At 51.3% G+C, this 13,009-nt stretch overlaps 5 protein-coding genes across 5 annotated transcripts; 1 reads left to right on the top strand and 4 right to left on the bottom strand.

The window, feature by feature from the left end:
* Positions 1–168: 168 nt before the first annotated feature.
* AtWU_05423 (protein phosphatase 2C) lies at positions 169–1,531 on the bottom strand (the record flags this gene model as incomplete). The annotated part of the gene is made up of 3 exons (XM_035500533.1): positions 169–221; positions 272–936; positions 1,053–1,531. 3 exons carry the CDS (start codon positions 1,529–1,531, stop codon positions 169–171), a joined length of 1,197 nt encoding a protein of 398 aa, XP_035356426.1.
* An 844-nt stretch (positions 1,532–2,375) lies between these two features.
* AtWU_05422 (uncharacterized protein) lies at positions 2,376–4,023 on the bottom strand (the record flags this gene model as incomplete). The annotated part of the gene is made up of 3 exons (XM_035500532.1): positions 2,376–3,389; positions 3,461–3,664; positions 3,736–4,023. 3 exons carry the CDS (start codon positions 4,021–4,023, stop codon positions 2,376–2,378), a joined length of 1,506 nt encoding a protein of 501 aa, XP_035356425.1.
* Positions 4,024–4,792: 769 nt separating this feature from the next.
* Positions 4,793–5,993, bottom strand: AtWU_05421 (F-box protein; the record flags this gene model as incomplete). Its single annotated transcript, XM_035500531.1, has 2 exons — positions 4,793–4,939; positions 5,001–5,993. The coding sequence occupies 2 exons, from the start codon at positions 5,991–5,993 to the stop codon at positions 4,793–4,795; spliced, it is 1,140 nt and encodes a 379-aa protein (XP_035356424.1).
* A 2,334-nt stretch (positions 5,994–8,327) lies between these two features.
* On the bottom strand, positions 8,328–9,527 carry AtWU_05420 (actin-related protein 2/3 complex subunit 2; the record flags this gene model as incomplete). The annotated part of the gene is made up of 5 exons (XM_035500530.1): positions 8,328–8,407; positions 8,462–8,510; positions 8,566–8,666; positions 8,725–9,395; positions 9,466–9,527. The coding sequence occupies 5 exons, from the start codon at positions 9,525–9,527 to the stop codon at positions 8,328–8,330; spliced, it is 963 nt and encodes a 320-aa protein (XP_035356423.1).
* A 266-nt stretch (positions 9,528–9,793) lies between these two features.
* AtWU_05419 (snoRNA-binding rRNA-processing protein DIP2) lies at positions 9,794–12,819 on the top strand (the record flags this gene model as incomplete). The annotated part of the gene is made up of 3 exons (XM_035500529.1): positions 9,794–9,810; positions 9,878–10,132; positions 10,203–12,819. 3 exons carry the CDS (start codon positions 9,794–9,796, stop codon positions 12,817–12,819), a joined length of 2,889 nt encoding a protein of 962 aa, XP_035356422.1.
* Between the last annotated feature and the right edge of the window lie 190 nt (positions 12,820–13,009).

The following is a 13,009-nucleotide window of genomic DNA, read 5'->3' as shown; positions in this document are numbered from 1 at the left end:
CTGCTATCTTGCCGATCGCCCTCTGTCACAAACCTCCAGACGTAGGTTTGTGCGGAAGTCAAAGTATGAAACGCTGTGCAAGTCAACTCCGTGCTGACATGAGATGTGTAAGCCCTGCTTCACCCCCTAACCCACTGCCTGCGTGCAGAGAACCGGTAGATAGGTCGATTACGTCCTCCTCCTGCAAGAGCCGATTACCACACTGATATCGTCCATTTTCCCTGTATCAAGATTAGTTTACCTCACTGAAACAGTATGCGAAGACACTCACCACCCTGCACGGCCAGTCCTTCATCCACCGCCTTCTCCATGTACGGACTCTCCGCAAAGGGATCCTGGGCAATCTCCAGAGCAGACTTGAGCAGCTCCCTCGCTATAAACACCATCTGCTCGTCCGCCATCACAGCCGGAGGTGCCCACTCCGAGTCCTTGTCTTCATGACGTCCTTGCTGCCACTTTTCCAGACTATCCAGGATGATCGTCAGGATCTCATGCTCCCACAGATTGTCCACGATACCATCTGACACGGCCACCACAAGGTCATCCTCCTGCACATCAATCAAGGAAAGGACTGCATCCTTCTGGGGAGTATCGACGCTGTTGGTGCCCAGCTGCATAGGACAGTCGAACCAATGCCATTGTTCCTTGGTCCGAAAGACGATCCTCTTCTCGCTAGGCCGGACGACAAAGATCTTGCAGTCACCTATATTAGTCACGTAGAGCAAGGGCCGTATGTTTCCCGTAGCATCGCGCTTCCAGTGCAGTATTGCTGTGACGGATGTAGTTGTTCCCAGCCATTCACCTGGGGAGGTCGTTGCTCGAATGGTTTCCTCGTATGCGCGTTGGAGATAGCCGATAGGATCTAACTCGGACTGGCCATTGGGTTCTCGTTCAAGTTCCAGGGCCCAGTAATGGAGGAGCAGTCTAGACCAAAGCCTATATCAACCAGGAAGGGCAAGTCAGCACACGGGAAGGGTATGAGACGGGATCCAGTTGGGGTCAGTAGGGGTAGGGGTCCGCGGAGACTAGTACAGAGGGACAGAACAACGTACGCAGCATGACCTCTCGGCTTGGTTGCCCACGCCCCGACCCCATCGTTCACGGCGAGGTAATTCTCCGCCACTAAAACAGCATCGTCGCCGTTGTTCAGGCCGCGGACCAGATCCCCCCGGACGGATAATCTCTTATCCTGACTCAGGTAGTGGGTGGTCAGCGGGTCGGAAAAGGAGGAAGAGGGCGGAGACAGGAACGGTGGGGGGAAGGGACGCGAGGGCCGTTTGGCGCAGAGCGCATAGCCTGTCTGGAAGCAGAAAGGCGAGCGGGAGATGGGGAACTGTGGATTAGGATCCGGGATTGGGGTGGTGATGCCGTAGGAAGGCCAGACGGCGCGATATCGTCGCACCCAGATGCTGGGGGCCCCGGAATGAGCGCTCCACAGTGGGCTGCGTCTAATTACTACCGGCGAAGCGAGAGGAGAGGAGAAGAATGATAAACAATTTGTCGAACTAACAACAAGAGTCTTGGGCACCATGCCCGCTAAAAGTTTCCCAGAGATTGCTGTGCCGGGCGGGAATCCCAGACAAGCGTAGATACAGACAGACTCTTTTTTCTCGGGAAGCTGGATTTTGGCCAGAGCCAAATGAAAATCTTGACCGACTTGCGAACCACGGCCAACTTTCTGACCAACTTTGCCCCATCCCCGGTCACCTGCGCCCCACCTGACTTTGGGTTTGTTCCGGTTGAGAGTATCTACAAAAGTTGTTGAGAAATGACAGGAGAAGCTTGAGCTTAAGCTTGAGCTTGAATTTGAATCATGAGCTAGGTATCTTAGAAAATTATTATCTCTCCCATCATACATTCCATTCACTACCACCCCATCTCCCCTTCTCTTCTCTTCCCCATACAAATTGACATCACCCCCACACACCGACGCAACCATACTGGCAGGTAACACGAGCTAGTATCGGCTTGCAGATGGCCCATATTTATCATCCCCCTTTACTTTTTATACCACGAGGTTGCATGTTCAATTTCTTTTTAAAATTCATACGGACCATTCCCTCTCCTATGTAAACCATGTATAGATGTATCTACCTCATCGATGAACCATTCACTGATCGGACATGATGCTCACTTTCCTTCGGAATCACTCACATTTCCCAACACTTTTCGTTGCACAGATACGAGATCTCCGGAAATATGATGATCGTCAGGCATGTCTACTCAGAGGGGAAAAGACCAAGGAAAATCAACGTAATCTCAGCAAAGAAAGAAAAAGCAATTACACCCCTCACTCCATGAACGCCTCAACGCACTCATCATGCCACCCAACGCCAGTAAAAACCAGACCAGCTACTCAATTGCAGCCTTAGGGTTCAAATGATGCCGGCAAACAATTCTTTCTGCATCTCTTCGCCGAAGATCCTAACAGCCCGGTTCAGGGCCAATCCGATCACAAAGACGTCAACATCTTCCCGGATGGAAGAAAGCTCTTGGAACACGGCCTTCGAAAGAACCGTGCACCGGTCGCGAATCCCAAGAGTCCCACGGTTTGCGTTAACCTGACTCAGTAACAGGATCATATTCCACTCCGCGCAGGGGCAGAGACGGTCCGGATCCTGGGTACAATCCTGGCCGCAATTGCAGGCCGATTGGCACACACACTTTCTCCGTTTGGCGTATTCGATCAGCTGTTGCATGGTGCCCTGATTTCGGAGAACACCCACAGTCATGCCTTCAAGCATGGCTAGCGCGGCCTGCCGGTGATCCGAAGTACGTGCCCTTTCCGTGAATGCTGGGTCGACATTGTGCCGCTGAATGAAGGGAAGGGGCTGCTGGGGGATCATAAACTGATAAGTGTTCCTCGGTGTGAAGGACATGTATCTCTCAGAATGAACGATGAGGACCTTGGGCGGTGGCATATGGTAGATCAGGCCACTCCCAGCCCACTTCTGGCGAAATGAAGAATCCGGGTTGTCGATAATCCCAAGGGTAAATCTCCGATATCCGATGAGATCGTCCAAGGCGAACGGCATGCTGTTGACCTTTGTCACAGCGCGGTGGACTAAAGTAGCCTGATAATTCCGAACAGATTCTTTGTTAAAGATCTTGCAGACAGTCGGGCTGTCGAGGATCTGCTTGCAGGTCAAGAATATGTTGTACAAGTGGCGTGGCTCAGGGAGCATGAAGTTGTTATGCGAAGAAACGCGTGTTACCTCGATACTGAAGCAAGAGCATAGGTCGACCATGACAAGCTCCATCATAAGCCTCGCGTAAAGGGCGTGGTACAACTTCTCAACGCATTCAACCAAGGGAGCGATCTTTTTGGACGCGATGGCATCTTCTGCGTCTCTGATGCAAACCATTAGGCCGCCCTGAAATCCATCCAGCTAGAAACAGATACACCAAATGGTTAGCGGCTATCTTTCTGTGCCGGACTTCGGGCTTATAATCTCCTTACTTCAACGCCATAGTGGATGAAGCACATGAAGACCACTTTAGCGACGGTGTACACCTTCACGTATACAGCCAGCACACTGTTCCTCCAGGATGAAACATCATAACCCTGCGCATCATCCAGATTCTTGAGATATCCCGTGACAGTATTCCATTCGACAGCGCCGACGGCGTAAGGAGAGAAAGGAAATTCGGCAGGGGCCGTTCGCTGTCAAATCGGTGTCAGTTTCCAGCCAAACTTGGGGACAGAATCACAACGAGATGCCAAAGCCAACATACAGCTGACGTGTACGACATCCCTGTGCTGTCCGAAGACCGCAGTCCCATGCTCTCAACCGTATCTCTGTATTCTTCGTCACTCTGTTGTAGAACTTCCAACGAGTACTTGTAGAAGCCGTCAGTGTGCTCGCTGAACGAAGAAGAGGAAACAGAAATAAAGGAACGGTGTTGGGGGTAGTCATGCTCGCTGCTCCTGAGTTCTCGCCGAGTGAAGAGCTTCCGCCGAGTGAAGAGCTTCCGCCGAGCAATAGCCCATAGCTGGGAAGCGGATCTGTGACTCGGTACCATTTTGCTCGCTTTGCAAGATGATTCCATGAATGTCACAGTACGGCGGGTATCAGACTCCGTATGAGTGGTAAGGCCGCCGATGAGAGACGAGATGAGAAGGTTAACGGTAACTTTCAATCATTCGCAAGAGTATACCCGTGCCTGCTTGATAGGTAGAGAAGACAGTGAATGGTCATGCTGGGTGTTAACACTACACAGGGTGAGGAGATTCTTGTGGGTTGGCCAGATTGATGCTGGGAGAGAAAACGAGAAGGCGCTCACGGGGTCAACAGCCAGAGCAGTACCTGCTCTTCAGCCAATTCATCCTCCCTGCTATCTATGACTTGGGCAGATAAGCAGTGGTTACTACTTGAAAGGGAAGTGAACCTGTTCATCTGAGTACTGGTGAAAGCCTAGCCAGGTCTCTCTATTGTTTCTATTTTGTGAGTTGCGATCACCTATTTGAGGTATATAGAGATATGTTGTGCCACTCGCAAGTACTTCTGTAAGGTGCTTAAAGTTGCCTGTGAGATACGATACGAACAGACCCGTATGATACACATCTACTAACATTGCCTAATCATATGCATGATGTGTTGACATGTTGTGATTTGTATTGTCTTGTAGCTTTCGCACAGAATTGCAGGTGTTTGCACAGAAAGTCTATCTCCCAAAACAAAGTAACGTAACCGAAGAATACTCTTCAGTCACCGGAAAGACGAAACAACAGAAAGCCTCCCCTAGAGAACAAGAAAGATAAGAATAATAAAAAGTAAAAAGCAGGTGTAAACTACAATAACCCAGGATCGACTTCAATAGGGGCCTTGTCCCCATGGTCAGAATAAGGCAAGATGACTTCTGGTATCTTCCAAAGGACATTATTGGCCCTGTCGATGTATTCGGGAGGGATATTCGCGCTCTCGCTGAAAGACAGAGACTGTCACGATTACTCTGTCAGCTTATTGAATGAAGGCGTCTCAGAACATAACTCCACTTACACGCAAGCTGGTCAGACCTCTGACCCATTCAAGGCCAAAGTCGCAAAATTCGTTGGGCAGATGTTCATAGTCTTCGATGGGATGGGCAAGTACCTGGTGGCAGTTTTCCAACCAGAGCACTTTGAGCTTCCGACCAGGAGCTAGACTGTTCTCATCTATTCCTCGCTCTTCTGGCTCGTAGGAAACTCCCCCTAGCCAGTTCAAAAACTCAGGCTGTGCACCGCGACATGTTCTCAGTTTGAGAACAGTCAGCTTGGGGTTTTTCTTCACAAGCATGGTCAACTGCCACGGAGTTATGCCCGCCCGCTCCAGGATTAACGTCTGTAGCCCGCAAAGCCCATATTGGGGATACCGTCCTATACCGAGTAACATATTCCATGCCGTACTTCCCGGGGCAGGATTCAGCCAAGTGCTAGGTCTGATGGGGCCGTCCCGAATGTGTGGATGCTCAAAGCGCAATGCTAGATGATGCAATATGTTCTTGCATTTGGAAGCTAGAGCCATGGCACCCTCGCTGTCAAGATCATACGCCATGAACTCCAGTTTCCTAAGTCCTCGGCCATACCGATTCACCACTTGGGCAAAAACCCTATTTTGCTCCCTAATCATCTGCTCCAATGTTCGGGATTTTTCAAGTAATGCAGGGCACCGTCTTTTCAAGCTTTTCATTTTCAGTAGAGGCTTGCTGTCCAAGTCGCTCGCAAGGCGGCTCATGGCAGGTTGGATGATGGATATTGTGTAGTCATTCGCTTGTTTGTTGTGACTGGAAATCTGTGCCATTTGATCCGGCGTGGTCCAGCCAGCCTGGAGTAAGGATATCACAGAGTGAATGCGCTTTTCAAAAACCCCTAATCGTAGACATTCAAGACAGAGGGTATGGGACTCATAGTTGGCGCGAGATGTTTCGCCGAAGGCAAGCAAGGACTCGAAGGGAAGGTAGGAGAGTATGTGAAGGATGAGCTCCAAGGGTAATAAGCTAATCTTGTCGGACATTTTGTGAAACCTGGCTAGAGGTTTTAACCCTCCCATAAGATCCTCTTAACTGCCAGTAATATGTTGTCGCCTGTATTTTGGGCGCTGCCTGGTCGCCCACTCCGTTTGTCCGCAGTTCAAGGTCCCCTCAACATGGTCGGCCCAGGGGGTGGATAAAGCGGGAGTAAGCTACAACGAGCGGAGAAAGGTATAAATATGAAAAGATTCGGTCAAAAACGATGACAGAAGCTGATTCCCTTGTTGTTAACGTTGAATTTTTGGCCGTTATATTGGCTTGGGTAGTCTAGGGAACTATCTGTTGGCGATGGAAGGAAGTGAAATGCAGGCGAAACGCAACGATTGTTTGCGTAAAGCAGAACGGTAGTAGATATTGCTGCGGATCACATCTAGTTTTTCGCGCTGGAGCAGAGGCGCTGCGATATATAGCATGCAGGGTTGCGACGCTCTGGAGGGCTAAGCTGCGCCCTGGCAGGGATACCTTGCAGGCGGGGTCCCCCCGACAGTTTTAGTAGTTCTCACCGTCGAGACTGGCCCCTCTAGCCGAAGAGATGGTCACATTCTCTCGGTTGGAACGAAGTAGCGAGTGAGGATGCTCTACTTAAAACCTCAGTAATATTTCGCATCAAATAGAAGGAAGGGGAAACGTAAGCGAAAAGTGAATCAGCCACGAACAGGTGTTGCCATTGGGTTGCGGTCAGGAAATTCAAAAAGGGTTTACTCGGGCTCTAACTATTGCTGTCATTTTTTAGTCCGGTGGGAACAGATTCAATATAGACGGCTTCTGCTAGAAAACCCACTTAACCAACTAGACGGCTGACCTGGCATGATCAAGGCGAATGGCCGCCCTCTTCTACAGCGCACTATCGGCTAGATAGTGCTGGGCATACAAAAACCATGCATGACCTGCTTGGGATAGGACGTGGCTCATGTCCAACATGTTTGCACTTCACCGTCGAGCTGAAAAATCCGGTGGCGCATGCCTTCTGTCGCGACCCGTCGCGGTGTTTCTCATTTGTTAGTGCAGGTTAGACTAAAACTACACCCGCTGTACAGCTTGAACGGAGCGGGTGTCCAGTGTCACAGGCGATCCTTTCACTGCTCGTGCCTAGACTGAACTAGAGGAGCTGATATCTGGAAGAACGTACGGATTGGGGTCAGCGTTGCCCGTTCTTGGCCATTGCGCATTTAATGGGGACGCCAATGCAGCGTGAATCCCTGGTGTCGGTTTGCAAAAGAAAATATGCGGTAATCCCACTAAGGTCGCAGGAAGCGGTTATCGGCATGTACCCCGTATGATAGATAGACCCAACATGGAGGATAGCACGCCGAGCCGGCCACATCTCCCAAACTCCCATCCAGCCAGCCAGCAAACAGGCAGTTACTCGACAGTGTCGAATAAAAACCTGCGGAGATGCCGGAGACGATCAACGTAGGTTAGACGAGAGCTGAGATCACATCATCACCACAGCACCCCGTTTCTCCGATCGAGGCTGGCTAGATAGCGACTACCCCCACGAATCCTGGCCATCAGTCAACACCAATTTAATCTCCTTGCAGTCAATGTGTGACACCGAACCGATCCCCTGGGACTTCTTGCCCAATTGAAGGCCACCTGTTGGGCGATCCGAGTCATATTTGACGATCAGGTGCATTGATAGGGCGGTTCGGATGGTTCACACGCTTAAATCGGGTCATCTGTTTGCTTTTCACCCAGCTGGACCTGTGGCTGCAGCTAGAAGACAGCCACGGTAACATATCGGAGTGCTTCGGCCGATCTGAGGCTCGAATCCGAACCAGTGCATCCTGCGCGAGTGTTCGTCGGCCATAGCGGAATAGCGCAGTGCTAGACCCACGCCAGTGTGCTTAACGTGCAGGACGGGGTTGGAGGTTAGACCGGAAAATACCTTGTGACAGATGGGGAAAGTGAAACATTGTAGTGGAGATTAAGGAGGCTCCCTCAAAGCGTTGTTTTCAGCTCTGCAGCTTGTCAAGCATTCGTAACAGGGAAGAGAAAGGACGGGAGGGAGAGCTGAAGCAGCAGCCGGCGGTATTTATGGGTTGGTTAGTAGTGTTATACTGCAGCAAATAAAACAAAGCAAGGCAGCCGCACTACTACTTCAAGCCACATGCAGCTGTCATGCGTTTGACAATGCGAGGTAGCGAGGGTAAATATAATAAAAAGTAACGAACTCAAGAGAAAAGAAAAGGAACAAAAAAAATACTTATGATGCTCGACAACCTATACATCCTAGAGAAAAATAAAATCGACTTATGCATGTGCGTATGTCACCCCTCGCCTGCAATTTACAAAGATTATATTCTTGAGCCAGCTCTCTATCCCTGAACCCTGAAAGTACGGCCACTGGCCGTCTTCCTTTCTCGCTCCTCGTTCTCGGGCCGCGCCCGGTTGAGAACTATTATTCATTAGTGACCTGGACATACCTTCATTGTTGGGGGTCCACTCTTACCTTGGAGGAAGTCCGCGGTCCTCTTGCGCATCCTAGTGTGAATGTATGCCTGGATTCTAAGTAAGCATGTTGACCTGGCCTGCAAAAATGACAGGGAAAGCTACCTTAGATGCTTTGATGTGGTAATGGAAGTAATCACGGAAAATCTGGATGTGGGAAATGTTCTCATAGCGTCGCTGTGGGGTCAGGTGGCGAGGGAACAGGACTATGAGCGTTTAGTGACAGCTAACGGGTGGGTGATGCATATCAAACCGAATACATACCGAAAGTGACATAGCTGATACTACCGTCGTTACCGTTCTGGATGCCAGGCACACCAGCCAGCTCCAGGGGACAGTCGTTTCGGAAGAGTACTTGAGGGGCATTCTGCAGGGTAAGGACACGGCGTCTGGCATCGACGAATTCCTGCAGGAACACCTTGCCAAAGATGCGATCTGTCTCCTCCCGGAACACTGTGCTGAAGATCACTGTGACACGATCATGGCTGGCTTTAATGTAAATCGCTTCCTCCTCTCGATAGTGAATGGCCATAACCTCTCCTCCTTCCTTAACTCCCTGGGGCGCAGTCTCGCTCGTGTATCTCGAAGCCTCTTCGGCCAGCTTGGCGAACTCATCGAATGCTCTCTCGAAGGGGGCGGCCATGGCGTTGCGCTTCATCAGCGCCAGGCGCATGATGAGTTCATCCTTCGCCTCCTGCTCGGCGGGCAGGTTCTCTAGATCAATCAGGACAGAGAAGTCATAACCGGGCTCCGGGGTGACAATGTAGGGGCCGTATTCCCTTTCCAGCACCTCCTGGGCACCGTACTGGACAAGCTCCCGGAAGCATTTCACGTTGATGGAGATGAGGATCTTGGTTTTGGATTCTGGCGTAGACAGATGGAAGGTCACTCCGTCAAAGTCGGAAACAATTTGGTCGATTGACACGGGCGGGGCTCTGAAGGAAGCATGAATGGAGCTGTTAGCTGGTAGCCTGGCGTATACCGGAGGCGGGGGGGAAGCTGTACCCAGAGAACCGCTCCGTCAGGAGGGAGTGGATGAGGACGTTGTGGTAGTCTAGCAAAAGCATGTTGATGGACGCATCCAATGATAATGAGTAATAGATTCAAATTCTCGGCCTGCGATTCCCTTTCCTTTAATATTGGCTTTCAATCCCACGAGGGTCACTGCCACGATGGGAGTTACGTTGATGGGGGCTTTGGGGAACCGGCAGGCGGTGGGGGAGGCCGGCAGTGGTCGCTGTCGCTCTCCGTAGCGACCGCCGCCATTTGCGCCTATCGATAGCATTCATTCTCCGAGCTCCCAAAATTTTTCCCAGGTCGCAAACACCCAACGATGGTGAAGTCATATTTGTAAGTGAGGCGCTCAAGGGTGTAGCATTTTACCCCGAAAGTATTTTCTGTGTACTGACTTCTTCAGTAAATTCGAGCATTCGAAGACTTTCGGGCTCATTGCGTCCGGCTCGTCGAATGCGATCTGGGCCCGGGACGATGAACTCGCGGGTTCCGCACGTCGGACAGGCTCTGGGCGAGCCTTCGTGGGTGCGAGCGAGGAGGTTCTCTGTTGGGACATTAAGAAGGGTGAACTACTGGGCAGATGGCACGATACGTCTTGCAAGGCGCAGGTCACGATAATCACGCAGAGCAAAACGGATGAGGATATTTTTGCGGTCGGGTAAGTTTTCTCACCATGGTAGGATTTTTGTACGCTACCTTACTAATTCGGGCGTCGCTTCGTGATATAGTTATGAAGACGGCAGTATTCGTATCTGGGATTCACGGACCGAGACGGTGATTATTTCCTTCAATGGCCACAAGTCTGCCATCACTCAGCTTGCCTTCGATAGCACAGGGGTCCGCCTCGCAAGTGGTTCGAGAGACACGGACATCATTGTATGGGATCTGGTTGCGGAAGTCGGACTTTTCAAACTGCGCGGACACACCGATCAGATTACATCGCTCCATTTTCTTACCCCGTCCATTGAATTGCTTAATGAAGCCGGTCTGAGTGAGCATGCGGGTTTTCTGTTGACGACTGGAAAGGATGCTCTCATCAAAGTATGGGACTTGGCTGCGCAACACTGCATCGAAACACATGTGGCACAGTCCAACGGCGAGTGTTGGAGCCTGGGTCTCTCGCCCGACCAGAGTGGTTGTATTACGGCAGGAAATGATGGAGAACTGAAGGCCTGGTCGATTGATGAGAGTGCTATGATTCACATTTCCAAAGAGAAGGTCGGCTCGGAGGGACAGAAGATCTTGACGGACCGGGGCACGTTTTACCGAAATGGAAAGGACCGCACAATCGGAATCAGCTTTCACCCTCGAGCGGACTACATTGGAATCCACGGATCTGAGAAGGCAGTCGAGATTTGGCGCATTCGCTCGCAGACCGAGGTACAAAAGAGTCTGGCTAGGAAGCGCAAGAGGAGAAAGGAGAAGGACGCGCAGCGCGCAGCTGACAAGGATGGAGCAACTGCTGAGGATGCCATTGAGAAAGCAGAGGACGCCTCATCTGCGCCTGTCTCGGAAGTCTTTGTTCCTCACACTATTGTACGCACTGGCGGTAAGGTCCGGTCCTTTGACTGGATTCGCACGAAGTCAAGTGGAAGTCTGCAACTTCTGGCCGCGACCACAAACAACCAACTCGAAGCTTACAGCGTTGTGACCGCGAACAAGAAGAACAAGGATGAGGAGGAGCCGGACTACAGCCGGAACTTGGCAGTCGACATCCCCGGCCACCGCACCGACATTAGATCTGTTGCATTGAGCTCGGACGATCGGATGCTGGCATCTGCCTCCAACGGCAGCCTCAAGATCTGGAACGTCCGCACCCAAAGCTGTCTGCGTACTCTTGAATGTGGCTATGCTCTGTGCTCTGCTTTCCTTCCTGGTGACAAGATTGTTGTTGTTGGAAACAAGGATGGCCAGCTTGAGGTTTTCGATATCGCCTCGTCGACCCTTCTGGACACGATCAAAGCGCACGACGGGCCGGTCTGGTCCATTCAAGTCCATCCTGACGGCAAGTCTTTGGTGAGTGGTAGTGCCGACAAGTCTGCGAAGTTCTGGAACTTCCAGGTGGTTCAAGAAGAAATCCCGGGTACCAAGAGAACAACCCCTCGACTCAAGCTGGTGCACACGAGAACGCTTAAGGTTTCGGATGACATCCTTAACGTTCGCTTCTCCCCTGATGCTCGGCTGCTGGCTGTTGCGCTTCTGGACAACACGGTCAAGGTCTTCTTTGTTGACTCCCTCAAACTCTTCCTCAACCTTTACGGCCACAAGCTGCCTGTTCTCAACATGGATATTTCTTGGGACAGCAAGCTGATCGTCACGTGCTCGGCCGATAAGACCGTTCGTATCTGGGGCTTGGACTTTGGTGACTGCCACAAGTCCTTCTTGGCCCACGAGGACAGTGTCATGGCTGTTGCTTTCGTTCCGAACAACAAGGATGGTAACGGGCACAACTTCTTCAGTGCTAGCAAGGATCGAGTGATCAAGTACTGGGACGGTGACAAGTTTGAGCACATCCAAAAGCTGGCCGGTCACCATGGTGAAATCTGGGCTCTGACTATCAGTCACTCGGGTGATTTCATCGTCACCGCTAGTCATGACAAGAGCATCCGCACCTGGGAGCAGACTGACGAGCCTTTGTTCCTTGAGGAAGAGAGGGAGAAAGAACTGGAAGAGATGTACGATAACAACCTGATGGCGTCCCTGGATCAGGACGAGGATGGCCAGGATGGAGAGAAGGCTGAAGCCGTTGACGCTGGTAAACAAACTGCGGAGACATTAATGGCAGGTGAAAAGATCATGGAGGCATTGGATCTGGGTATGGAGGACTTGGAGGTTATGCGACAATGGCGCGCTCTCAAGGCCAGACAGCCTAACGCTGCACCCCCACAGCGCAATGCCCAGTACATGGCTCTGAACAACATTTCAGCAGAGCGGTATCTCCTGAACGTCGTTCAGAAGATCCCCGCAGCTGCGCTCCAAGACGCTCTGCTTGTCCTGCCCTTCTCAAAGGTGCCTGCTCTCTTCACGTTCCTCAATATCTGGGCTAGTCGCGAGTGGAACATCCCCCTTACCTGCCGTGTGCTGTTCTTCATCCTGAAAACTCACCACCGCCAGATCGTCGCTAGCAAGATGATGAGGCCGATGCTGGACGGTATCCGATCCGCACTGCGCAAGGTCCTGGCTCGTCAGAAGGACGAAATGGGCTTCAACCTGTCGGCTCTGCAGTTCGTCGGCCAACAGATCCAGGAACAAAGCACGAAGGATTACATTGACGAAGCCGCTTACGAGGAGCAGGAGAGGCAGACGGGCACGGGCAAGAAGCGGCAGTTCATGAGCATTGCCTAATTGCGCGTGGGCCAGCAATACATACCTACCTGTACTACACATGCATCTGACTGGCGTTGAGACCTGAGATTTTTTTGTTTTGGATTGTTTGGCTACGAAAAGTTTTATACCTGGAGTTACACGTTCGCGAACGGCTTCGATACAATGTAAATCGATATAGAGATATGTCAAATTATGAAACGATCCGTCA

This window comes from Aspergillus tubingensis (assembly GCF_013340325.1).
Source record: "Aspergillus tubingensis WU-2223L DNA, scaffold_7, whole genome shotgun sequence".
In the NCBI taxonomy this organism is placed as follows: domain Eukaryota; kingdom Fungi; phylum Ascomycota; class Eurotiomycetes; order Eurotiales; family Aspergillaceae; genus Aspergillus; species Aspergillus tubingensis.
This window is presented reverse-complemented; position numbering and strand designations above follow the sequence as displayed.